Source organism: Bacillus rossius, chromosome 10, assembly GCF_032445375.1.
Source record: "Bacillus rossius redtenbacheri isolate Brsri chromosome 10, Brsri_v3, whole genome shotgun sequence".
NCBI classification, from domain to species: Eukaryota; Metazoa; Arthropoda; class Insecta; order Phasmatodea; family Bacillidae; genus Bacillus; species Bacillus rossius.
The window spans coordinates 672,452-699,311 of NC_086337.1; the positions used below are offsets into that span (position 1 = coordinate 672,452).

Below are 26,860 nucleotides of genomic sequence, written 5' to 3' on the forward strand. Positions count from 1 at the left end.
GGAGCGGCCCCTCGGGGATTACGCTCTAGGCTCCCTCCTCTCCCTGGAGCGGCCCCTCGGTGATTACACTCTAGGCTCCCTCCTCTCCCTGGAGTGGCCCCTTGGGGATTAGGCTCTAGAATCCCTCCTCTTCTGGAGCGGCCCCTCGGTGATTACACTCTAGGCTCCCTCCTCTCCCTGGAGCGGCCCCTCGGTGATTACACTCTAGGCTCCCTCCTCTCCCTGGAGCGGCCCCTCGGGGATTACGCTCTAGGCTCCCTCCTCTCCCTGGAGCGGCTCCTCGGTGATTACACTCTAGGCTCCCTCCTCTCCCTGGAGTGGCCCCTCGGGGATTACGCTCTAGAATCCCTCCTCTTCTGGAGCGGCCCCTCGGTGATTACACTCTAGGCTCCCTCCTCTCCCTGGAGCGGCCCCTCGGTGATTACACTCTAGGCTCCCTGCTCTCCCTGGAGTGGCCCCTCGGGGATTACGCTCTAGGCTCCCTCCTCTCCCTGGAGCGGCCCCTCGGTGATTACATTCTAGGCTCCCTCCTCTCCCTGGAGCGGCCCCTCGGGGATTACGCTCTAGGCTCCCTCCTCTCCCTGGAGCGGCCCCTCGGGGATTAGGCTCTAGGCTCCCTCCTCTCCCTGGAGCGGCCCCTCGGGGATTACCCTCTAGGCTCCCTGCTCTCCCTGGAGTGGCCCCTCGGGGATTACGCTCTAGGCTCCCTGCTCTCCCTGGAGTGGCCCCTCTGGGATTACGCTCTAGGTTCCCTCCTCTCCCTGGAGTGGCCCCTCGGGGATTACGCTCTAGGCTCCCTCCTCTCCCTGGAGCGGCCCCTCGGGGATTACGCTCTAGGCTCCCTCCTCTCCCTGGAGCGGCCCCTCGGGGATTACACTCTAGGTTCCATGCTCTCCCTGGAGTGGCCCCTTGGGGATTACACTCTAGGCTCCCTCCTCTCCCTGGAGCGGCCCCTCGGGAATTACGCTCTAGGCTCCCTCCTCTCCCTGGAGCGGCCCCTCGGGGATTACGCTCTAGGCTCCCTCCTCTCCCTGGAGCGGCCCCTCGGGGATTACGCACTAGGCTCCCTCCTCTCCCTGGAGTGGCCCCTCGGGGATTACGCTCTAGGCTCCCTCCTCTCCCTGGAGTGTCCCCTCGGGGATTACACTCTAGGCTCCCTGCATTCCCTGGAGTGGCCCCTTGGGGATTACGCTCTAGAACCCATCCTCTCCCTGGAGCGGCCCCTCGGGGATTACGCTCTAGGCTCCCTCCTCTCCCTGGAGCGGCCCCTCGGGGATTACACTCTAGGTTCCATGCTCTCCCTGGAGTGGCCCCTTGGGGATTACGCACTAGGCTCCCTCCTCTCCCTGGAGTGGCCCCTCGGGGATTACGCTCTAGGCTCCCTCCTCTCCCTGGAGCGGCCCCTCGGGGATTACGCTCTAGGCTCCCTCCTCTCCCTGAAGCGGCCCCTCGGGGATTACACTCTAGGTTCCATGCTCTCCCTGGAGTGGCCCCTTTGGGATTACACTCTAGGCTCCCTCCTCTCCCTGGAGCGGCCCCTCGGGGATTACGCTCTAGGCTCCCTCCTCTCCCTTGAGCGGCCCCTCGGGGATTACGCTCTAGGCTCCCTCCTCTCCCTGGAGCGGCCCCTCGGGGATTACGCACTAGGCTCCCTCCTCTCCCTGGAGTGGCCCCTCGGGGATTACGCTCTAGGCTCCCTCCTCTCCCTGGAGTGGCCCCTCGGGGATTACACTCTAGGCTCCCTGCTCTCCCTGGAGTGGCCCCTTGGGGATTACGCTCTAGAATCCCTCCTCCCCTGGAGCGGCCCCTCGGGGATTACGCTCTAGGCTCCCTCCTCTCCTTGGAGTGGCCCCTCGGGGATTACGCTCTAGGCTCCCTCCTCTCCTGGAGCGGCCTCTCGGGGATTACGCTCTAGGCTCCCTCCTCTCCCTGGAGTGGCCCTCTGGGGATTACGCTCTAGATTCCCTCCTCTCCCTGGAGTAGCCCCTCGGGGATTACGCTCTAGGCTCCCTCCTCTCCCTGGAGCGGCCCCTCGGGGATTACGCTCTAGGCTCCCTCCTCTCCCTGGAGCGGCCCCTCAAGGATTACGCTCTAGGCTCCCTCCTCTCCTTGGAGCGGCCCCTCGGGGATTACGCTCTAGGCTCCCTCCTCTCCCTGGAGCGGCCCCTCGGGGATTACGCTCCCTCCTCTCCCTGGAGCGGCCCCTCGGGGATTACACTCTAGGCTCCCTCCTCTCCCTGGAATCGCCCCTCGGGGATTACGCTCTAGGCTCCCTCCTCTCCCTGGAGCGGCCCCTCGGGGATTACACTCTAGGCTCCCTACTCTCCCTGGAGCGGCCTCTTGGGGATTACGCTCTAGACTCCCTCCTCTCCCTGGAGCGGCCCCTCGGGGATTACGCTCCCTGCTATCCCTGGAGTGGCCACTCTGGGATTACAATCTAGGTTCCCTCTTCTCCCTGGAGCGGCCCCTCGGGGATTACACATTAGGTTCCATGCTCTCCCTGGAGCGGCCCCTCGGGGATTACGCACTAGGCTCCCTCCTCTCCCTGGAGTGGCCCCTCGGGGATTACGCTCTAGGCTCCCTCCTCTCCCTGGAGCGGCCCCTCGGGGATTACGCTCTAGGCTCCCTCCTCTCCCTGGAGCGGCCCCTCGGGGATTACACTCTAGGTTCCATGCTCTCCCTGGAGTGGCCCCTTGGGGATTACACTCTAGGCTCCCTCCTCTCCCTGGAGCGGCCCCTTTGGGGATTACGCTCTAGGCTCCCTCCTCTCCCTGGAGCGGCCCCTCGGGGATTACGCTCTAGGCTCCCTCCTCTCCCTGGAGCGGCCCCTCGGGGATTATGCACTAGGCTCCCTCCTCTCCCTGGAGTGGCCCCTCGGGGATTACGCTCTAGGCTCCCTCCTCTCCCTGGAGTGGCCCCTCGGGGATTACGCTCTAGGCTCCCTGCTCTCCCTGGAGTGGCCCCTTGGGGATTACGCTCTAGAATCCCTCCTCTCCCTGGAGCGGCCCCTCGGGGATTACGCTCTAGGCTCCCTCCTCTCCCTGGAGTGGCCCCTCGGGGATTACGCTCTAGGCTCCCTCCTCTCCCTGGAGCGGCCTCTCGGGGATTACGCTCTAGGCTCCCTCCGGTCCCTGGAGTGGCCCCTCGGGGAATACGCTCTAGGCTCTCTCCTCTCCCTGGAGTGGCCCCTTGGGGATTACGCTCTAGGCTCCCTCCTCTCCCTGGAGCGGCCCCTCGGGGATTACGCTCTAGCTTCCCTCCTCTCCCTGGAGTGGCCCCTTAGGGATTACGCTCTAGGCTCCCTCCTCTCCCTGGAGTGGCCCCTTGGGGGATTACGCTCTCGCTTCCCTCCTCTCCCTGGAGAGGCTCCTCGAGGATTACGCTTTAGCTTCACTCCTCTCCCTGGAGAGGCTCCTCGAGGATTACGCTCTAGCTTCCCTCCTCTCCCTGGAGTGGCCCCTCGGGGATTACGCTCTAGGCTCCCTCCTCTCCATGGAGTGGCCCCTTGGGGATTACGCTCTAGGCTCCCTTCTCTCCCTGGAGCGGCCCCTCGGGGATTACGCTCTAGCTTCCCTCCTCTCCCTGGAGTGGCCCCTTGGGGATTACGCTCTAGGCTCCCTCCTCTCCCTGGAGTGGCCCCTTGGGGATTACGCTCTAGGCAACCCTCCTCTCCCTGGAGCGGCCCCTCGGGGATTACGCTTGGCCCCTTGGGGATTACGCTCTAGACTCCCTCCTCTCCCTGGAGTGGCCCCTCGGGGATTACGCTCTAGGCTCCCTCCTCTCCCTGGAGTGGCCCCTTGGGGATAACGTTCTAGGCTCCCTCCTCTCCCTGGAGCGGCCCCTCGGGGATTACGCTTGGCCCCTTGTGGACTACGCTCTAGACTTCCTCCTCTCCCTGGAGTGGCCCCTCGGGGATTACGCTCTAGATTCCCTCCTCTCCCTGGAGTGGCCCCTCGGGGATTACACTCTCGACTCCCTCCTCTCCCTGGAGTGGCCCCTTGGGGATTACACTCTAGGCTCCCTCCTCTCCCTGGAGTGGCCCCTTGGGGATTACGCTCTAGGCTCCCTCCTCTCCCTGGAGCGGCCCCTCGGGGATTACGCTCTAGGCTCCCTCCTCTCCCTGGAGCGGCCCCTCGGGGATTACGCTTGGCCCCTTGGGGATTACGCTCTAGGCTCCCTCCTCTCCCTGGAGCCGCCCCTCGGGGATTACGCTCTAGGCTCCCTCCTCTCCCTGGAGTGGCCCCTCGGGGATTATGCTCTAGCTTCCCTCCTCTCCCTGGAGAGGCCCCTCGGAGATTATGCTCTAGCTTCCCTCCTCTCCCTGGAGCGGCCCCTCGGGGATTACGCTTGGCTACTTGGGGATTACGCTCTAGGCTCCCTCCTCTCCCTGGAGTGGCCCCTCGGGGATTATGCTCTAGGTTCCCTCCTCTCCCTGGAGAGGCCCCTCGGAGATTATGCTCTAGCTTCCCTCCTCTCCCTTGAGCGGCCCCTCGGGGATTACGCTTGGCCCCTTGGGGATTACGCTCTAGGCTCCCTCCTCTCCCTGGAGCCGCCCTACGCTCTAGGCTCCCTCCTCTCCCTGGAGAGGCCCCTCGGGGATTACGTTCTAGCTTCCCTCCTCTCCCTGGAGTGGCCCCTCGGGGATTATGCTCTAGCTTCCCTCCTCTCCCTGGAGCGGCCCCTCGGGGATTACGCTTTAGACTCCCTGCTCTCCCTGGAGCGGCCCCTCGGGGATTACGCTTTAGACTCCCTGCTCTCCCTGGAGTGGCCCCTCGGGGATTACGCTCTAGACTCCCTCCTCTCCCTGGAGTGGCCCCTTGAGGATTACGCTCCAGGCTCCCTCCTCTCCCTGGAGCTGTCCCTCGGGGATTACACTCTAGACTCCCTCTTCTCCCTGGAGTGGCCCCTCGGGGATTACGCTCTAGAATCCCTCCTCTCCCTGGAGCAGCCCCTCGGGGATTACGCTTGGCCCCTTGGGGATTACGCTCTAGGCTCCCTCCTCTCCCTGGAGTGGCCCCTCGGGGATTACGCTATAGGCTCCCTCTTCTCCCTGGAGTGGCCCCTCGGGGATTACGCTCTAGGCTCCCTCTTCTCCCTGGAGTGGCCCCTCGGGGATTACGCTCTAGGCTCCCTGCTCTCCCTGGAGTGGCCCCTCGGGGATTACGCTCTAGAATCCCTCCTCTCCCTGGAGCAGCCCCTCGGGGATTACGCTTGGCCCCTTGGGGATTACGCTCTAGGCTCCCTCCTCTCCCTGGAGTGGCCCCTCGGGGATTACGCTATAGGCTCCCTCCTCTCCCTGGAGTGGCCCCTCGGGGATTACGCTATAGGCTCCCTCCTCTCCCTGGAGTGGCCCCTCGGGGATTACGCTATAGGCTCCCTCCTCTCCCTGGAGCGGCCCCTCGGGGATTAAGCTCTAGGCTCCCTCCTCTCCCTGGAGTGGCCCCTCGGGGATTACGCTCTAGGCTCCCTCCTCTCCCTGGAGTGGCCCCTCGGGGATTATGCTCTAGGCTCCCTCCTCTCCCTGGAGTGGCCCCTCGGGGATTACGCTATAGGCTCCCTCCTCTCCCTGGAGTGGCCCCTCGGGGATTTCGCTATAGGCTCCCTCCTCTCCCTGGAGTGGCCCCTCGGGGATTACGCTCTAGGCTCCCTCCTCTCCCTGGAGTGGCCCCTCAGGGATTACGCTTTGCCCCTTGGGGATTACGCTCTAGGCTCCCTCCTCTCCCTGGAGTGGCCCCTCGGGGATTACGCTATAGGCTCCCTCCTCTCCCTGGAGTGGCCCCTCGGGGATTACGCTATAGGCTCCCTCCTCTCCCTGGAATGGCCCCTCGGGGATTAAGCTCTAGGCTCCTTCCTCTCCCTGGAGCGGCCCCTCGGGGATTACGCTTGGCCCCTTGGGAATTACGCTCTAGGCTCCCTCCTCTCCCTGGAGTGGCCCCTCGGGGATTACATTCTAGAATCCCTCCTCTCCCTGGAGCGGCCCCTTGGGGATTACGCTTGGCCCCTTGGGGATTACGCTCTAGGCTCCCTCCTCTCCCTGGAGCCGCCCTACGCTCTAGGCTCCCTCCTCTCCCTGGAGAGGCCCCTCGGGGATTACGTTCTAGCTTCCCTCCTCTCCCTGGAGTGGCCCCTCGGGGATTATGCTCTAGCTTCCCTCCTCTCCCTGGAGCGGCCCCTCGGGGATTACGCTTTAGACTCCCTGCTCTCCCTGGAGCGGCCCCTCGGGGATTACGCTTTAGACTCCCTGCTCTCCCTGGAGTGGCCCCTCGGGGATTACGCTCTAGACTCCCTCCTCTCCCTGGAGTGGCCCCTTGAGGATTACGCTCCAGGCTCCCTCCTCTCCCTGGAGCTGTCCCTCGGGGATTACACTCTAGACTCCCTCTTCTCCCTGGAGTGGCCCCTCGGGGATTACGCTCTAGAATCCCTCCTCTCCCTGGAGCAGCCCCTCGGGGATTACGCTTGGCCCCTTGGGGATTACGCTCTAGGCTCCCTCCTCTCCCTGGAGTGGCCCCTCGGGGATTACGCTATAGGCTCCCTCTTCTCCCTGGAGTGGCCCCTCGGGGATTACGCTCTAGGCTCCCTCTTCTCCCTGGAGTGGCCCCTCGGGGATTACGCTCTAGGCTCCCTGCTCTCCCTGGAGTGGCCCCTCGGGGATTACGCTCTAGAATCCCTCCTCTCCCTGGAGCAGCCCCTCGGGGATTACGCTTGGCCCCTTGGGGATTACGCTCTAGGCTCCCTCCTCTCCCTGGAGTGGCCCCTCGGGGATTACGCTATAGGCTCCCTCCTCTCCCTGGAGTGGCCCCTCGGGGATTACGCTATAGGCTCCCTCCTCTCCCTGGAGTGGCCCCTCGGGGATTACGCTATAGGCTCCCTCCTCTCCCTGGAGCGGCCCCTCGGGGATTAAGCTCTAGGCTCCCTCCTCTCCCTGGAGTGGCCCCTCGGGGATTACGCTCTAGGCTCCCTCCTCTCCCTGGAGTGGCCCCTCGGGGATTATGCTCTAGGCTCCCTCCTCTCCCTGGAGTGGCCCCTCGGGGATTACGCTATAGGCTCCCTCCTCTCCCTGGAGTGGCCCCTCGGGGATTTCGCTATAGGCTCCCTCCTCTCCCTGGAGTGGCCCCTCGGGGATTACGCTCTAGGCTCCCTCCTCTCCCTGGAGTGGCCCCTCAGGGATTACGCTTTGCCCCTTGGGGATTACGCTCTAGGCTCCCTCCTCTCCCTGGAGTGGCCCCTCGGGGATTACGCTATAGGCTCCCTCCTCTCCCTGGAGTGGCCCCTCGGGGATTACGCTATAGGCTCCCTCCTCTCCCTGGAATGGCCCCTCGGGGATTAAGCTCTAGGCTCCCTCCTCTCCCTGGAGCGGCCCCTCGGGGATTACGCTTGGCCCCTTGGGAATTACGCTCTAGGCTCCCTCCTCTCCCTGGAGTGGCCCCTCGGGGATTACATTCTAGAATCCCTCCTCTCCCTGGAGCGGCCCCTTGGGGATTACGCTTGGCCCCTTGGGGATTACGCTCTAGGCTCCCTCCTCTCCCTGGAGTGGCCCCTCGGGGATTACGCTCTAGGCTCTCTCCTCTCCCTGGAGTGGCCCCTCGGGGATTACACTCTAGGCTCCCTGCTCTCCCTGGAGTGGCCCCTCGGGGATTACGCTCTAGAATCCCTCCTCTTCTGGAGCGGCCCCTCGGGGATTACGCTCTAGGCTCCCTCCTCTCCCTGGAGCGGCCCCTCGGTGATTACACTCTAGGCTCCCTCCTCTCCCTGGAGTTGCCCCTTGGGGATTAGGCTCTAGAATCCCTCCTCTTCTGGAGCGGCCCCTCGGTGATTACACTCTAGGCTCCCTCCTCTCCCTGGAGCGGCCCCTCGGTGATTACACTCTAGGCTCCCTCCTCTCCCTGGAGCGGCCCCTCGGGGATTACGCTCTAGGCTCCCTCCTCTCCCTGGAGCGGCCTCTCGGTGATTACACTCTAGGCTCCCTCCTCTCCCTGGAGTGGCCCCTTAGGGATTACGCTCTAGAATCCCTCCTCTTCTGGAGCAACCCCTCGGTGATTACACTCTAGGCTCCCTCCTCTCCCTGGAGCGGCCCCTCGGTGATTACACTCTAGGCTCCCTGCTCTCCCTGGAGTGGCCCCTCGGGGATTACGCTCTAGGCTCCCTCCTCTCCCTGGAGCGGCCCCTCGGTGATTACATTCTAGGCTCCCTCCTCTCCCTGGAGCGGCCCCTCGGGGATTACGCTCTAGGCTCTATCCTCTCCCTGGAGCGGCCCCTCGGGGATTAGGCTCTAGGCTCCCTCCTCTCCCTGGAGCGGCCCCTCGGGGATTACCCTCTAGGCTCCCTGCTCTCCCTGGAGTGGCCCCTCGGGAATTACGCTCTAGGCTCCCTGCTCTCCCTGGAGTGGCCCCTCTGGGATTACGCTCTAGGCTCCCTCCTCTCCCTGGAGCGGCCCCTCGGGGATTACACTCTAGGTTCCATGCTCTCCCTGGAGTGGCCCCTTGGGGATTACACTCTAGGCTCCCTGCTCTCCCTGGAGTGGCCCCTTGGGGATTACGCTCTAGAATCCCTCCTCTCCCTGGAGCAGCCCCTCGGGGATTACGCTCTAGGCTCCCTCCTCTCCCTGGAGCGGCCCCTCGGGGATTACGCACTAGGCTCCCTCCTCTCCCTGGAGCGGCCCCTCGGGGATTACGCTCTAGGCTCCCTCCTCTCCCTGGAGCGGCCCCTCGGGGATTACACTCTAGGTTCCATGCTCTCCCTGGAGTGGCCCCTTGGAGATTACGCACTAGGCTCCCTCCTCTCCCTGGAGTGGCCCCTCGGGGATTACGCTCTAGGCTCCCTCCTCTCCCTGGAGCGGCCCCTCGGGGATTACGCTCTAGGCTCCCTCCTCTCCCTGGAGCGGCCCCTCGGGGATTACACTCTAGGTTCCATGCTCTCCCTGGAGTGGCCCCTTTGGGATTACACTCTAGGCTCCCTCCTCTCCCTGGAGTGGCCCCTCGGGGATTACGCTCTAGGCTCCCTCCTCTCCCTGGACCGGCCTCTCGGGGATTACGCTCTAGGCTCCCTCCTCTCCCTGGAGTGGCCCTCTGGGGATTACGCTCTAGATTCCCTCCTCTCCCTGGAGTAGCCCCTCGGGGATTACGCTCTAGGCTCCCTCCTCTCCCTGGAGCGGCCCCTCGAGGATTACGCTCTAGGCTCCCTCCTCTCCCTGGAGCGGCCCCTCGGGGATTACGCTCTAGGCTCCCTCTTCTCCCTGGAGCGGCCCCTCGGGGATTACGCTCTAGGCTCCCTCCTCTCCCTGGAGCGGCCCCTCGGGGATTACGCTCCCTCCTCTCCCTGGAGCGGCCCCTCGGGGATTACACTCTAGGCTCCCTCCTCTCCCTGGAGTGGCCCCTCGGGGATTACACTCTAGGCTCCCTCCTCTCCCTGGAGCGGCCCCTCGGGGATTACACTCTAGGCTCCCTACTCTCCCTGGAGCGGCCTCTTGGGGATTACGCTCTAGACTCCCTCCTCTCCCTGGAGCGGCCCCTCGGGGATTACGCTCCCTGCTATCCCTGGAGTGGCCCCTCTGGGATTACACTCTAGGCTCCCTCCTCTCCCTGGAGCGGCCCCTCGGGGATTACACTCTAGGTTCCATGCTCTCCCTGGAGCGGCCCCTCAGGGATTACGCACTAGGCTCCCTCCTCTCCCTGGAGTGGCCCCTCGGGGATTACGCTCTAGGCTCCTTCCTCTCCCTGGAGCGGCCCCTCGGGGATTACGCTCTAGGCTCCCTCCTCTCCCTGGAGCGGCCCCTCGGGGATTACACTCTAGGTTCCATGCTCTCCCTGGAGTGGCCCCTTGGGGATTACACTCTAGGCTCCCTCCTCTCCCTGGAGCGGCCCCTCGGGGATTACGCTCTAGGCTCCCTCCTCTCCCTGGAGCGGCCCCTCGGGGATTACGCTCTAGGCTCCCTCCTCTCCCTGGACCGGCCCCTCGGGGATTATGCACTAGGCTCCCTCCTTTCCCTGGAGTGGCCCCTCGGGGATTACGCTCTAGGCTCCCTCCTCTCCCTGGAGTTGCCCCTCGGGGATTACGCTCTATGCTCCCTGCTCTCCCTGGAGTGGCCCCTTGGGGATTACGCTCTTGAATCCCTCATCTCCCTGGAGCGGCCCCTCGGGGATTACGCTCTAGGCTCCCTCCTCTCCCTGGAGTGGCCCCTCGGGGATTACGCTCTAGGCTCCCTCCTCTCCCTGGAGCGGCCTCTCGGGGATTACGCTCTAGGCTCCCTCCTCTCCCTGGAGTGGCCCTCTGGGGATTACGCTCTAGATTCCCTCCTCTCCCTGGAGTAGCCCCTCGGGGATTACGCTCTAGGCTCCCTCCTCTCCCTGGAGCGGCCCCTCGGGGATTACGCTCTAGGCTCCCTCCTCTCCCTGGAGCGGCCCCTCGGGGATTACGCTCTAGGCTCCCTCCTCTCCCTGGAGCGGCCCCTCGGGGATTACGCTCCCTCCTCTTCCTGGAGCGGCCCCTCGGGGATTACGCTCTAGGCTTCCTCCTCTCCCTGGAGTGGCCCCTCGGGGATTACGCTCTAGGCTCCCTCCTCTCCCTGGAGCGGCCCCTCGGGGATTACACTCTAGGCTTCCTACTCTCCCTGGAGCGGCCTCTTGGGGATTACGCTCTAGACTCCCTCCTCTCCCTGGAGTGGCCCCTCGGGGATTACGTTCTAGGCTCCCTCCTCTCCCTGGAGTGGCCCCTCGGGGATTACGCTCTAGGCTCCCTCCTCTCCCTGGAGCGGCCTCTCGGGGATTACGCTCTAGGCTCCCTCCTCTCCCTGGAGTGGCCCCTCGGGGATTACGCTCTAGGCTCCCTCCTGTCTCTGGAGTGGCCCCTCGGGGATTACGCTCTAGGCTCCCTCCTGTCCCTGGAGTGGCCCCTCGGGGATTACGCTCTAGACTCCCTCCTCTCCCTGGAGCGGCCCCTCGGGGATTACGCTCTAGGCTCCCTCCTCTCCCTGGAGTGGCCCCTCGGGGATTACGCTCTAGGCTCCCTCCTCTCCCTGGAGTGGCCCCTCGGGGATTACGCTCTAGGCTCCCTCCTCTCCCTGGAGCGGCCCCTCGGGGATTACGCTCTAGGCTCCCTCCTCTCCCTGGAGCGGCCCCTCGGGGATTACGCTCTAGGCTCCCTCCTCTCCCTGGAGCGGCCCCTCGGGGATTACGCTCTAGACTCCCTCCTCTCCCTGGAGCGGCCCCTCGGGGATTACGCTCTAGGCTCCCTCCTCTCCCTGGAGCGGCCCCTCGGGGATTACGATCTAGGCTCCCTCCTGTCCCTGGAGTGGCCCCTCGGGGATTACGCTCTAGGCTCCCTCCTCTCCCTGGAGCGGCCCCTCGGGGATTACGCTCTAGGCTCCCTCCTCTCCCTGGAGCGGCCCTTCGGGGATTACGCTCTAGGCTCCCTCCTCTCCCTGGAGCGGCCCCTCGGGGATTACGCTCTAGGCTCCCTCCTCTTCCTGGAGCGGCCCCTCGGGGATTACGCTCTAGGCTCCCTCCTCTCCCTGGAGCGGCCCCTCGGGGATTACGCTCTAGGCTCCCTCCTCTCCCTGGAGCGGCCCCTCGGGGATTACGCTCTAGGCTCCCTCCTGTCCCTGGAGCGGCCCCTCGGGGATTACGCTCTAGGCTCCCCCTTCTCCCTGGAGCGGCCCCTCGGGGATTACGCTCTAGGCTCCCTCCTGTCCCTGGAGCGGCCCCTCGGGGATTACGCTCTAGGCTCCCTCCTCTCCCTGGAGCGGCCCCTTGTGGATTACGCTCTAGGCTCCCTTCTGTCCCTGGAGCGGCCCCTCGGGGATTACGCTCTAGGCTCCCTCCTGTCCCTGGAGCGGCCCCTCGGGGATTACGCTCTAGGCTCCCTCCTCTCCCTGGAGCGGCCCCTCGGGGATTACGCTCTAGGCTCCCTCCTCTCCCTGGAGCGGCCCCTCGGGGATTACGCTCTAGGCTCCCTCCTCTCCCTGGAGCGGCCCCTCGGGGATTACGCTCTAGGCTCCCTCCTGTCCCTGGAGCGGCCCCTCGGGGATTACGCTCTAGGCTCCCTCCTCTCCCTGGAGCGGCCCCTCGGGGATTACGCTCTAGGCTCCCTCCTCTCCCTGGAGCGGCCCCTCGGGGATTACGCTCTAGGCTCCCTCCTGTCCCTGGAGCGGCCCCTCGGGGATTACGCTCTAGGCTCCCTCCTCTCCCTGGAGCGGCCCCTCGGGGATTACGCTCTAGACTCCCTCCTCTCCCTGGAGTGGCCCCTCGGGGATTATGCTCTAGGCTCCCTCCTCTCCCTGGAGTGGTCCCTCGGGGATTACGCTCTAGGCTCCCTCCTCTCCCTGGAGCGGCCTGTCAGGGCTTACGCTCTAGGCTCTTTCTGACTCACTTTCCCCGCCCCTTTCTTTTGCCAAGATCCTCTGCCGCAGCCCACCTCGGCCCGTCTCGCCGCTCGACTACGGGAGCTCTTCAGCGACAACTGAGCTCACCACCTCCATCGCCATCGGTCTCTGTCCAGGTACACATCAAATAATTATATGTTCAATAGTGTTATGTGTTGTTATGTAGGGGCCGCACCTTGCTTGCAGCGAACACGCGGTCCCTCCACACCGACTTTCCCCCTCCTCCTCTCTCCCCTTGCATGGTGCAGTGTGCGCGCGAGATGGGAGAGGCGAGTCAGTCGCCAATTGGCTGTTGAGCAGTGCGGACCTACCACTCTGCGCTCCGCGAGTTGTGAAGTCTGCAGCCATGCACGGGCTTATGTATCGTATCGTAGTCTTCGTCAGTTTAAAGTTCTCGTCCATCTTTGTCGTTGAACGAGAGTATTGGTGGAAGATTCTTTTCGTGGTGTGGTGGGAAGTGTGTGTTTCCGTTTCTGCGGGACAGGTGCGGTCAGGCCTAAGGTCGACTTGCCACAAAATAAATCAGTGTGCGAACAATTAGTGGACGTTTCCTAATATTCGACCCAACAACCAAATCCTCCAGTCTGTCTGAACCCCATTACCTCAGCTCCCGGTCCCGGCCAAAGTAGGCCTGAACCCCAACGCTCTCGCTGGATTATTCGGGCAATTCGTTAATAATCTAAAATTTATACATAAATCAGTGACCAGGAAGGGGCTAAGAGCCCTGGGGACATCATATGGCGCCAAACTAGAGTGGCCACTGGATGTTACGATTAGGACATGGTATGTCGGACAAGGACTTCCACCCAGCGGCGCGACAGGTAGCAGCTGTGTCTGCGCATCATGGGAACAATGCGAACCGGAGAAAGTGTTGCGTCGGGATCCATCTGCGCGCGATAATGCTGCGAGTCGAGCGTGGGTTGTGTTACCGATCGGCGAAGAACAGGAGCACTAACGATAACCATGACAGGAAGAAGATTAATGCGAGATACGGGCAATCTGAAAACATTTGACACAGTGCAATACACCGCGCGGAACACGTTAATGAGTGACGTTGGCGACGCAGAGAAATACGCCACGCTGGATGCGATAGTGAGTGACGTTTACAACACAGTTAAATACGCCGTGTGAGATACGATAATGAGTGATGTTGGCGACACAGTGAAACACGCCTTGCAGGGCACAATGAATGGCGACGGTGAACAGTGATGTAGAAAACATGTGGAAGGGAGTGGGCGGCTCCTGAGGACGCGATCACATGGGGGCCTGACGGGTCACTGCCATGAGTGTAGCCATGGGGACAGGAGCATCGACGGCGAGGTGACAGTGATTCAGTACATGAGTGCGCCACTCATGTTGCCGACATTTTCTGGTCACAACAATGAGGATCAACGGTAGTTTGTGCGGGAGTGCAGACATCTCCTAGAACTATACAAGTTGCGGCCGGAAAAATAGGCCTCACAGGCAAGCGGGCAGCTAAAGTGAAAACGTGAGGGACTGGTGGTCCATGGAGGGTAGTTTTAGAACAGGATGGGGCGATTTCGTACGTCAGATCAAGGCCCACTATGATAACGACCAGGTGCGCGCGAGATGCCAGAGGGTCTTCTACTGCAGGCCACAAAGAACGGAGGAGGGGCAGAACCCTTTGTTTATGAGAAGCTGATGCTGTGCGATGGGGTCATCGTGCCCAACACCTGCCCATACAACTAGAGGGTGGTGTTGGCTACCAAAAAGGATGGAAGCTTTTGCGTTTACTTCAATCCCGTCAACCGACTGACGATTCCCACTCCCCTCTGCAGATCAACATCACTGATGCCTTGGCTGGGCTGGGGGATGCCAAAATCTTCTCGACCCTGGACCTGAATTTGGGCTACTGGCAGGTGCCAGTATGCCCCGCCGACCATCCGAAAATGGCATTCACTGCGCCGGACGAACGGCAATACCAGTTCTGCGCCATGCCTTTCGAGCTCATGGATGCTCCGGCCACTTTCCAGTCTATGATGCCTTCGGCGACAACTGGTCAGTCATCGGGGCTGTGATTGTCGCGAAGTCAAGCACGAAAGACCGCAGCCAGTTCAGCATTCCCAGAAGCTTTTGGAGCTGCTTTCTGGTCTTTGGCGCCTGTTCCCCTCGATGAGTTCCAGCTGGTCGGGATGCAGACCGCATTCCTTTGCCATCACCAGGTGACCCAGGAACACGATCTGCTCAGCCCCGATGTGAAACTTATTTGGGCGCACATCAGTCCATGTCTGGCCAGCCTTTCTAAGACCATCGCCAGGTGGTGCACGTGGTCCTCCCACATTCAAGAATATATGATAATGTCATCCAGATAGGCAATGGCGAAGATGCCGATGTACCCTTCTAGGACACGCACCATCATAGACTGGAAAGTGTCTGGGGCGTCTATGAGACCAAAGGCCATGGCGCAGAACTGGTACCTCCGTCCATCTGGCGCTGTGAATGCCATTTTAAGTAGCCCGATTTCAGGTCCAGGGTCGAGAATATTTTGGCATCCCCCAACCCAGCCAAGGCGTCAGTGATGTTGATCTGCAGGGGGGAGCGGGAATCGTCAGTAGGTTGACGGCATTGAAGTTAATGCAAAAGCATAAACTTCCATCCTTTTTGGTAGCCAACACTACCCTCGAGTTGTATGGGCAGGTGCTGGGCATGTTGACCCCATCATTCAGCATCTCGTCCACCTGAGATTGGATTGCCTCCCACTCCCAGGTCCCAAACCTGTAAACCCTCTAGAATGGGGGCTTGTGTGGCACCATTTGTATTCTGTGCTCTGTCATCGTCTTGTGTCTTAACCGGTCTGTCGCCACAAATACCTGAGGTTGGGACTTCAGTGCCCGGATGGAGTCGACATGTTCCTCCGGGATGATGTACCGGAGGTCCTCTAGGTGGGTGACCGACTGAGTAGGGCTAGTGGGACTCTAATGAATGCTGTACACCATCCAGCGGCCACGGGTGCCGAAGTGCATTCGTCCGGCTCACACCTCCACAGTGGCATCAAACTCAAGCAGCCAGGGCGCACCCAGGATCAGCTCCTCTCAAAGGTCAGGGACCACCCAGGCCTCGATGCGACTAATATGCCCAACAATGTTCAGTGTTACCTGGATTGTGCCTGTCGCTGTCACGGTGGTATCCCGGGTGGCCAGCTGCACCTGCTCCAGATGCATTACCACCATCTCCTCGGTAACCAGGCAAGCCGCAACGTGGAATGGCTGGCGGCCGCGTCCACCAGGGCCAGTATCACCTGGCCGTCGGCATGGACTGGAACCCGCAGCAGCTCTGGCTCCACGGGTCCGACTCGTCCCAAGTAGACCAGCACCTGTCCCCATTCATTCCCAAGCACCAAGTCGCCCAGATGCTGGAAACCCCTGAGGGCTACCGTTGCCATTGCCGGCACCAGTGTGTCGTTATCTTGGTGGATGTAACCGCCAGCATCAGACTGACGGAGTGGCAAGTCCATCCCCCGGTGGACTATTGACGAGGCCACGGGAGTGGAAACAGTGGTCCTCCATTCTGACAGCAACCCGTTCTGCTCTGCCAGCCATGCCTGAGTCCCAGGAGCATGACATGGTAGGTGAATCAGTTCGTATGCTGGTTCTGCTGATGGTTGATGGTCCGGGGCATGGCACCCAGCTGTCTGACCACCCCTGGCTCCGCGTTTCCTTCCGACGGTGTACTTTACTCATGTGATTCCTCCATCATGGCCCTCGTGGGGCACACACAGTGCCAGTTGTAAGCCTCTGGACAGAAATGTCAACTTAGCGGACATTCGTCCCTTTCCTCACTCGTCCTGCTGTCCCCCGTGGCCGGCCGCCAGCTCCTCCCTGACCGGGCATATGCTGGTAGCCTAAATTGTCACGGAACCTCACCACAACTCGGTCGCCGTCCGGTACTTTGGTTAGGGTTGGTCCACTTGTCCCCAGCTGGGCCTTGAGCCCTTCCGTGGACCTTGGCTCTGCTCTCCACTGTAGCAGGTCCCGTTCGATTTCGCGGGTGAGGGCCACAAACTCTTCTGGACTCTGCCCGACTGCCACCCACATGAAGGGCCGAAACTCCAGTAGCATTAGTTCGACGACTGTAGGTAATGAGTACGTTTCCCAAAAGGCTGTGGTGATGTTTCATCGCCTCCGAGGATTGTCCCCGACCAACCAGGGCCTATCGTCGCCTACGCTGGCATGTCTGTACAGGGGGGTGTTCATCCCAATCATGACTTATGGTGCAGTAGCATGGTGGCATCATTCAGGATTAGTACATATGAGGAGGAAACTGCAGTCGGCGCAGCGTGCTGCCCTTCTTGCGGTTACCGGGGCCTACCGTACTGTATCCAATGATGCTCTGCAGGTTCTCGCTGGGGTGATCCCACTGGATCTGCTCATGGCTGAAAAAGGGCAGCTTGCTGCCCTGAAAGCTGCGGGCACCCTCAGGCCAGAGGACCACATAAGGCTCAGGGAAGTGACCATGGGGCAGTGGCAGCGCAAGTGGGAAGCTAGTGAAAAAGGTAGGCATACCTATGAGATCTTCCCGAATGTACAAGATCGACTTCAGTGCAAGCATATAGAACTGACGAGAGCCATGGTTCAACTTCTAACTGGGCATGGTAACTTCAAGGCCAAACTACACCAATTTGGTCTAGCAGAGAATCTGCTGTGTGGGCACTGCCACACGGTGGATGATGTCAGACATGTGCTGCATGATTGTGAAAAAGTTGAGGATCTTCGTGAACAGCTGAAGTTCCACCTGGGTCTGATTGGGTGTGACTACGACCTTGCAAATGTGGTGGCGTGGAAAGAGAGTTGGGTTCTCTTCCGTGAATTTGCTCGGAGAGTCATAGTGAGACTTCAAGTGGCTGACGAAACCGAGCCACTGGCTCCGTGAGCATTCTCCCTTGCAAATGTCAGCGGAGTAGTATTTAACTACTACTGAGATACTTGGAATATGTACTCCTGGATAAGGCACGCACAGGATCATTGACTACCTACTGGTTAGTCAGGGCCCTAATGGGGGACCTGGCCCCAGTGGATGGTCCTCAATTTATGGCAATACCTGGATGACTGATGGGTAGCAGGTGCTGAAGCATGTCCGGTAATTTGTATATGGGTATATAATGGATATATAATCAATATAAAGGAATATAATCTATATATAAAATACATGTAATGGACATATAATCAATATATAATGGCATATAAAGGACATGTAATGGAAGTATATATATTATGGTGTTGGTTTTGCTGGACTGTGAATGCACCTGACTTGAACCCTTACCTGCATACAGCCCCATGTGGGGATTTCAGTCTACAGGTTCCTAAGAAGCCACTATGGATACCATAGTGGTGGAGGGGACATGTTTTCTGGATCTGGTAGCTTCAGTAGGAAGGGGCCCTGGACTATACAGATCTGTAAGCAGACTCCCAATCTACCCTTAAAGGGCGCACATTTGGGAGGGGCGGAAGGCGGGTGCGTTGGCCTTTGGGCCTCTGAAAACATGTAGGTAATGCTTTAGAGGCTTCTCGCATAGATTATGGTTAGGTGTGCACAACTCAATATGCGGGGTTCTTCGGTTGTCTCGGCAGAGCTTGAAGCTGTATGCCGTGAAAATAAGATTGGCATTGCGCTGGTGCAGGAGCCGTACTCCGTAGGCGGAAATCTGCCGGGCCTGACAGGAAGAAAGGTATTTATAGGAGAACACCCCCAGGCGGCGATAATAGTCTGGAATGAATTTATAGATATGCTGGTATGTGGCCACCTCTCGGGTAAATATCATATAGTAGTGCAGTTAACTGGGCCTGCACGAGAAGAGATATACCTGGTCTCCTCCTACTTCAAGTTTTCGGACGATATCCAAGTTCACCTGGACCACTGGGATAGGATACTGAGAAGTATCGGGAATAAGCGGGTCATACTCTGTGCAGATGTCAATGCTAAATCACAGTTGTGGCATTCACCCGTAGTATACCGGAATGGAGAGGAGGTAGATAGGTTTCTCTTGGCAAACGGTTTGCATATCGTAAACCAGCCTGGGAGGATGGCCACATATGTTTCGGCTCAAGGAAGCGAGACATTTATTGATGTAACAGCATGCACGGAACGTGCCTGGGGAGTGATTCCAAATTGGGAGGTAACAGACCACACCTCAAGTGACCATAGAATGATTAAATTCTATGTAGACCTTTTTCCTGCTAATGCTGCTACTGATACTGTCCCTAGGACCTGTTACATCCACAAGGGTACAAATTGGAAACAATTTGATGATGTACTCCTGCAGAAGGTGTTGGAGTATCAGGAGAGGCTGGAATCTGACTCCGTTGATGTGAGAGCACAAGCTATTACGAAGATAATACAGGAGACTTCTGAAGCTGTGCTGAGGAAACGCAAAAACAACCGCGTTGGAAATCCCTGGTGGACAAGTGAACTTGATGGTGCATGTAAACAGTTGAGGGCAGCTAGGTGTCGGCTGTCCTCTCTGCAAGGAATTGATTGTGAGGATGGTTCGCGGCGGTATCGTCAGCTCCACCATGAATATAACCACCGTGTAAGGGAAGTCAGACTGGAGTCATGGCGAAGTTTTGTGGAAACTGAAGGTAACAGGGACCCATGGGGGATAGTATACAGAATAGCGGCTCAGAGACGGCGAGTGGCCGGTGCGATGCATGGATTGAACATAGATAATCAGTTCAGCACGGATATAGTGGAAAGTTCGGCTGAGATGATGGGAATGCTTCTCCCTGACGACTCCCTTGTCGGAGAGAGCAACTCGCATATGCACACCAGAATGAACATCTTAGAACCATATAATGTGGAGGACACTCCTCCCTTTAACAGGGAAGAGCTTACGGATGCAGTCAATATTATGAAAAACAGAAAAGCCCCTGGTCACGATAAAATAACGTCAGAAATACTTAAGAGGGTCTACCCCAGGATTTCAGAACATCTATTGCAGTTATATAATAAATCCCTCGCTGAGGGAAAATTTCCGAAGACCTGGAAAAAGGGCATCCTTCGAGCCCTATACAAAGGTGATGGGAAGGACCCGGCCAATGCAAAGTCATACCGGCCTCTCACACTACTGCCAGTCCTGGGGAAAGTCCTCGAAAAGTTAGTTAACAGGCGGCTCACCCACCACCTTGAGCAAGTGGGGGGACTGCACATCCGTCTGTACGGCTTTCGATCTGGTGTTGGAACGGAAACCGCTCTGCATGACCTCCTCAGCAGTGTGGAGCGATGTACGGAAAAATACCTGATGGGGATATTCCTGGACATCGCCAATGCCTTTGACACAGCGTGGTGGCCGGGGATCCTCAGCCGGCTGAGAGAGCTGGAGTGTCCTCAGAACCTCTACTCCTTGTTGTGTGACTACTTTCGCAACCGCATAGCTGTGGTGGAATTGCGGAATGCGGAAGTAGAAAAGACTTTGTCAAAGGGCTGCCCCCAGGGCTCCGTGCTTGGACCCTTGTTGTGGAACATACTGTTCGATGGATTCCTCCGGATCCGGCTGCCCGAGGGTTGCGAGATCTTTGGGTATGCCGATGATGGACTTATTCTCGTCTCAGGTTGTTCCAGGGCTGCTCTTGAGTGGCGATGTAATGAGATCTTGGGGCAGATTTCATCCTGGGCTGACTCGGTGAAACTTCGGTTCTCATCGGGAAAGTCCAGATGCATGATGCTAAAGGGCAAGTTTAGCGGAGCCTGGGCTCACTACCCACATGTGAGCCTGGGGGGTGAGCGCCTGAAATTTACCACCACTCATAAGTATCTGGGAGTCTTACTGGATGATCGGCTCTTATTTGCTAAGCATTTAGAGTACGTTTCCCAAAAGGCTGTGGTGATGTTTCATCGCCTCCGAGGATTGTCCCCGACCAACCGGGGCCTATCGTCGCCTACGCTGGCATGTCTGTACAGGGGGGTGTTCATCCCAATCATGACTTATGGTGCAGTAGCATGGTGGCATCGTTCAGGATTAGTACATATGAGGAGGAAACTGCAGTCGGTGCAGCTTTCTGCCCTTCTTGCGGTTACCAGGGCCTACCGTACTGTATCCAATGACGCTCTGCAGGTTCTCGCTGGGGTGATCCCACTGGATCTGCTCGTGGTTGAAAAAGGGCAGCTTGCTGCCCTGAAAGCTGCGGGCACCCTCAGGCCAGAGGACCACATAAGGCTCAGGGAAGTGACCATGGGGCAGTGGCAGCGCAAGTGGGAAGCTAGTAAAAAAGGTAGGCATACCTATGAGATCTTCCCGAATGTACAAGATCGACTTCAGTGCAAGCATATAGAACTGACGCGAGCCACGGTTCAACTTCTAACTGGGCATGGTAACTTCAAGGCCAAACTACACCAATTTGGTCTAGCAGAGAATCCGCTGTGTGGGCACTGCCACACGGTGGATGATGTCAGACATGTGCTGCATGATTGTGAAAAAGTTGAGGATCTTCGTGAACAGCTGAAGTTCCACCTGGGTCTGATTGGGTGTGACTACGACCTTGCAAATGTGGTGGCGTGGAAAGAGAGTTGGGTTCTCTTCCGTGAATTTGCTCGGAGAGTCATAGTGAGACTTCAAGTGGCTGACGAAACCGAGCCACTGGCTCCGTGAGCATTCTCCCTTGCAACTGTCAGCGGAGTAGTATTCAACTACTACTGAGATACTTGGCATATGTACTCCTGGATAAGGCATGCACAGATCAATGACTACCTACTGGTTAGTCAGGGCCCTATTGGGGGACCTGGCCCCAGTGGATGGTCCTCAATTATGGCAATACCTGGATGACTGATGGGTAGCAGTGTGCTGAAGCATGTCCGGCAATTTGTATCAGGGTATATAATGGATATATAATCAATATAAAGGAATATAATCAATATATAAAATACATGTAATGGACACATATTTAATATATAATGGCATATAAAGGACATGTAGTGGACGTATATATATATATATTATGGTGTTGGTTTTGCTGGACTGTGAAAGCACCTGACTTGAACCCTTACCTGCATACAGCCCCATGTGGGGATTTCAGTCTACATGTTCCTAAGAAGGGGACATGTTTTCTGGATCTGGTAGCTTCAGTAGGAAGGGGCCCTGGACTATACAGATCTGTAAGCAGACTCCCAATCTACCCTTAAAGGGCGCACATTTGGGAGGGGCGGAAGGCGGGTGCGTTGGCCTTCGGGCCTCCGAAAAAAAAGTTGGTAATGCTCTGCAAGGGTATCTTCCTTCCGCCATCCGCCTGTGAAGACCTAGCTTCTCGTAAACAAATCGTTTCCCCCTCCTCCGTCCTTTGTGGCCGGCAGTAGAAGACGATCTGGCATATCGCGCGCACCTGGTCGTTGTCATAACGGGCCACGATCTGACGTACAAAATCGCCCCATCCTGTGCTAAAACTCCCCGCCATGGACCACCAGTCTATGCGTCTTCATGTAGCTGCTCCCTTGCCCGCGAGGCCTATTCTGCCAGCCACCCCTAGGAGATGTTCGCACTCACGCAAAAGCTCTGATGGATACTCATTGTTGTGACCCGAAAATGTCGGCAACGTGAGTTTCGCACTCATGTACTGAATCATTGTCACCTCGATGTCGATGCGCCTGTCCCCAAGGCCACTCTTATGGCATTGACCTGTCGGGGCCCCACATGATCGCGTCCTGAGGAGCCACCCACTCCCTTCCACGCATTTTTTACGTCACTGTTCTTCGTGCCATCACCGTCGCCCTTCATTGTGCCCAGAACGGCGTGTTTCATTGTGTCGCCAACATCACACATTATCGATTCCGGCATGGCGTATTTCACTGTGTCGCAAAGTCACTCCCTATCGCATCCTGCGCGGCGTATTGCCCTGTGTCGCCAACGTCACTCTTTATCGTGTCCCGCACAGCATATTTCTCTGCGACGCCAACGTCACTCGTTATCGTGTCCCGCTCGGTGTATTGGACTAAGTCAAACGCTATCAGATCGTCCATATCTCGCATTACTCTTCTTCCCGTCATGGTTATCATAGCGCTCCTATTCCTCACCGATCGGTAACACAACCCATGCTTGACTCGCAGCATTATCGCGCGCAGATAGATCCCGGCGCTCCACCGTCTCTGGTTCGCATCGTTCCCACGACACGCAGACACAGCTGCTTCCTGTCGCGCCTGTTGTCACATAGAAGTCCGTGTCCGGCGTCCCGCGTCCTGTTCGTAATGTCCAGTGGCCTTACATTGGGCGCCATATGATGTCCCTAGGGCTCTTAGCCCCTTCCCAGTCCCAAATTTATCTCTGAAATTTGGATTATTAAAGGATTGCCCGAATAATCCAGCGAGAGCATTGGGGTTCAACCCTACTTTGGCCGGGACCGGGAGCTGAGGAAATGGGGTTTAGGCAGACTGGAGGAGTTGGATATGGGGTCAAAAATTAGGAAACGTCCGCTAATTGTTCGCACACCGATTTATTTTGCGGCTAGTCCGCCATAAGACTGACCGCATCTGTCCTGTAGTTACAGAAACACACGCTTCCCACCGCACCACGAAAAGAATATTCCCCCAATACTCTCGTTCGTCGACGAAGATGAACCAGTACTTTAAATTGACGAAGACTACGAGACGATACATAAGCCTGTGCGTGGCTGCGGACTTCGGAACAGCCAAGAGGCGAATTACTCGCCCCTCCCGCCTCGCACGTGCCCTGAGCCATGCGAGGGGAGAGAGGAGGAGGAAAGACGGTGCGGAGGGACCGCGTGTTCGCTGCGAGCCAGGTGCGGCCCCTACATAACTACAAGTAAACTCTATTGAACATATAATTATTATTTAAAAAATATTTACAATATATACAAGAAATGTCCATCTTTGAGCGGTCCTTATATGAGGCATTACGGCGTACGTGGGTGAGTCCCTAGTACGTAGCACTGCACGGCACTGCGATGGGGGAAATCAGGGCATGCCCCCCCTCAGGTCCCAGCGAAGGGCAGAAACGGCTTCTAAGCCTAGGAGGGCACGACAACTGACGTCATTATATAAACTACTTTTTTTTAGCTATTAAATAACTGAAGACAAAATATAAAATACAATAATGGACTGTGACTAGAGGGAAGAAAATGTTAATGTGTTGGAACAAATTAAAGGTTATATAATTATTTATCATATCACTACTCCAGCGAGGGGTGCAGGCTAACCTGAGTTATGGTGACGGCGGGTCGTGACGCGGAAAGACTGGTGCCTGGCACGTGATAGTCCGTAAAACACTTAATATGTGAATATGCTAATGACTGCGCGAGTTTACAAATAACACTGGATTATGCTTAGACGTAATGATGACGGCACACACTAATCTTAACATGGCAATTAACACTAAAGTCATTATGAGTGCATCCTGGGCTCGGAATGGATTCGGCTCCTTTACTTCTGATGGTTACGTGACGCGAGACTGGGTCTCGCAGTGACGTGTGCCACGTTTAAGCTGGGAACGGGCGCGACGGGACCCAGCGTGGTCTCTCGTTCACGTCCATTGCACGTCCCAGGGATTAATGCGTTCGTAAATTGAGTTACGTGTCTGGTGCAATGCCGCCCTGCGTGGGCAAAGTACTAACTCTCCGTGGGGAGATCTTATGGTGTGAAGAGCAGGCATCGCAGCGGGCTGCCTTGAAACACAACAATTACGTAGTACGTTAAAAGACCCGTAGTCGGGTCGCACACTTTAACTAAGGACCGCACGACATTTCGTACGGCCGGTTAGGGCCAACCGGGGAGCTGGAGAAAGATGATTTAGAAATAATTACCTATCGAAGTTACACGTGGAAACTATCGCGAAAGTAGTATGGTCCCTGTGCGCGGGGCTGCCGGCCCTGGCGAGTGCTGGATGGCTACTGACGACTCTCCCTGGAACCGAGGCAGGGAGGGGAGGAAAACCCGCGGTAAAACGACGGAGCGTGGGAAGGCGATGCGGGCCAGTTTTGTGAACGGAAATATTTTACACAACCATTAATTAATTAAAAACAATTATTATACTTATTAAAAAATTTAGTTTCTGTTTGATAATAGATTTACATGTGCACTAGATACCTGATGCGCATTGCCACACCCAGCCGGGCGCTTTGAGCATTTAGCTGGCCGTGACTGACGTCACGCTGTTCGAGGCATTGCACTATGACACACGTGCGGGCGTGTTCGTAGCACTGGCACTGGCACTGGCTCAGGTGTTGAGGACACATAGCAGCCTGTGCTCTCAGAGGGAGCACCGACTGTGGCGTCAAATGCCCCTCCCCTCGACAAGGCCGCTCTGTGCCTCAACACCTTTACACACACTGTACCGTCACACTCGGACATCGCACTGGTTCACACGTGGGCAAGATTGGGCTGTAGGTGGTGTACTGGTCCTCGTCGTTCGCCCACACGAACAGGGGCCCCCCGGGCGGCATCCCATACTGTGTTTCGGGTGGTGTTGATCGCCCTGGGTGATTCCTTCACGTGTGTACGGCGGATAACCCGGCCCGTATGTTACTGGCAGGTGATGTGATCGCCCCCAAGAAGTAGTCCCTGAGGTGGGGTGGGGCCTGGCGTGCACGACCACGTCGGTCGCGGGTTCTCTGGGGCTCCGCTTCGAGAGGGCGGCTACTATCCGGGGCCCTGGCCTCCCTGTCACTGCTCGTCTCCCTAGTGGCCTGGTTGGTCGCGGTGACGTAGTCACTCAGGTGTGTGGGGGCTCGGCGGTCCCTACGTAGTCGGGTCGCCACTTCGCCAGCATGTCTGTCCTGTTCCCTGGCGTCCTCGCTGTCCCCGGATGTCATTGCCTGAGGGTCGACTGTCTCTTCCCCTCCTTGCGCTGCTGATGGTTCTCCAGTGCAGCACGTGCGCTGTACCAGCCGCCGCTTCCGACGGGGGTTCCTCCTAGCGACTACTTCTCTCTCCCCCATTCCTGCCTCTGGCTCCTCTATGACTACCCGGAATGTGGATGTACGTAGGTTCAGGTCTAGTGGCCACCAGGGCTCGTCGTGCTTGTCGGACTCCGGTTCTGGTGCCTCATCGTACGGGTAGCCGATGATGGGCTGAGCCTCGTCGGCATCAGGAGGGGTGGTAATGGGATCGCGGTGGGAAAGTGTCGCTTCCCCTCCCTCATCTGGTGGAGTGTCAGCTGGGATGGCGTCCGGACTGGCCAGGAGGGCGGTGGCAATCGCAGGGCAGGGAGGGGTGGAGTCGTCCGGGTGCCCTCCCCTTGCTTCGCTGGTGGGCGTGTCGGGGGGGGGGGTGGGCCCTGCCCGGGTGTTATGTTGCCACTCGGTGTCGGGGCCCCCTCGTCCCTGTCCTCGTCCCCGCTGAGCCAGCGGTCGTGGTCGTGGTCGGGTGGTGGATTCGGGGTTGTAATGACTAGCCGTAGGTCGTCCCTGTGCACTTTGGCCGGACGCCAGCTCGGGGTCCGTACGTCATAAGTGGATGGCCCCGTTTTCCACAGGATCTGCCATGGCGGTGACCACTTGGGGGCCAGCCCGGCGCAGAAATTCTTTGACCCTGCCGAGAGGTGGTGCTGCTGCACATAGACCCACTGCCCGGGTGGGAGGGAAACAGGTGCGTTCATGATGGAATGCATCTTGTTCGTGAGGAAGTGGGCGTGCTTCTCCCTCGCCTGCTCCCGCATGGCCTCAATCTGGGGTCGCAACTCATTCCCCCACTAGTCCTCCGTGGCTGTGTTTGCTACGCGGCACTCCCCCGGAAGTGCCAGGTTTTTCCCCTGCACGAGCTCCATGGGAGAGTGGCCGGTGACGGCCTTTACACGCTGCCTCAGGCAATACAGGATCTTGAGGAAGTGAACGTCCCATTTGGTGTGATCGTCCCCCAAACGCAGTCGTAGTTGTGCCTTTATTTCTTGGTTTCTCCTCTCCGTGGAGTTGGCACAGGGGTGGTTCGTGGGTGGGGTGTGATGTGTGATGCCCCAGCGACGGCAGTCCGCTCGCCACTGCCTCCCCATGAACTGGCTCCCGTGTTCCATTAGGAGTACTTTAGGAAAGCCATAGCGCGAGTAGACCTCCCCTTCGAGTAGGTTGGTGATCGTCTTGGCCCGGACGTTGGACACGGGGAACGCCTCCACCCATCGTGTGAATAGGTCGGTGACGACCACGAGGAAGCATTTCCCCCTGGGTGTCCGCGGGTATGGGCCCATGATGTCCAAGGCCAGGGTGTGGAAGGGCTCATGTAGTCTGTGGGGCTGCTGCTGTTCGACCCAGTCAGCCCGCCTGGCCTTGCGCTGTTGGCACAGCTGGCACCCCCTAATGTACTCCCAAACGTCGCGAGCTACCCTGGGCCAGTGGAAGGTGTGGCGTAGTGCCTCCTGCGTTTGTTCCGCCCCCGGGTGTCCCACCAAGTCGTGATCGTGAAAGAAGCGCAGCACGGCCTGAAGGGCGGCGGCAGGTACATGCGTACGCCAACTCTCCATATCGCCAGGGTCACGGGTCTGCAGCTCGCCGTCCAGGCAACGCTGGAAGGAGCAGTGGCCCACCCTGCATGCGACCA

General features: G+C 58.6%; 1 protein-coding gene across 1 annotated transcript; it reads right to left on the reverse strand.

The window, feature by feature from the left end:
- Positions 1–24,819: 24,819 nt before the first annotated feature.
- On the reverse strand, positions 24,820–25,988 carry LOC134535679 (uncharacterized). The gene is made up of 2 exons (XM_063374875.1): positions 25,776–25,988; positions 24,820–25,653 (listed from the first exon to the last, which is right to left on the reverse strand). The coding sequence occupies exons 1-2, from the start codon at positions 25,986–25,988 to the stop codon at positions 24,820–24,822; spliced, it is 1,047 nt and encodes a 348-aa protein (XP_063230945.1).
- Positions 25,989–26,860: the final 872 nt, after the last annotated feature.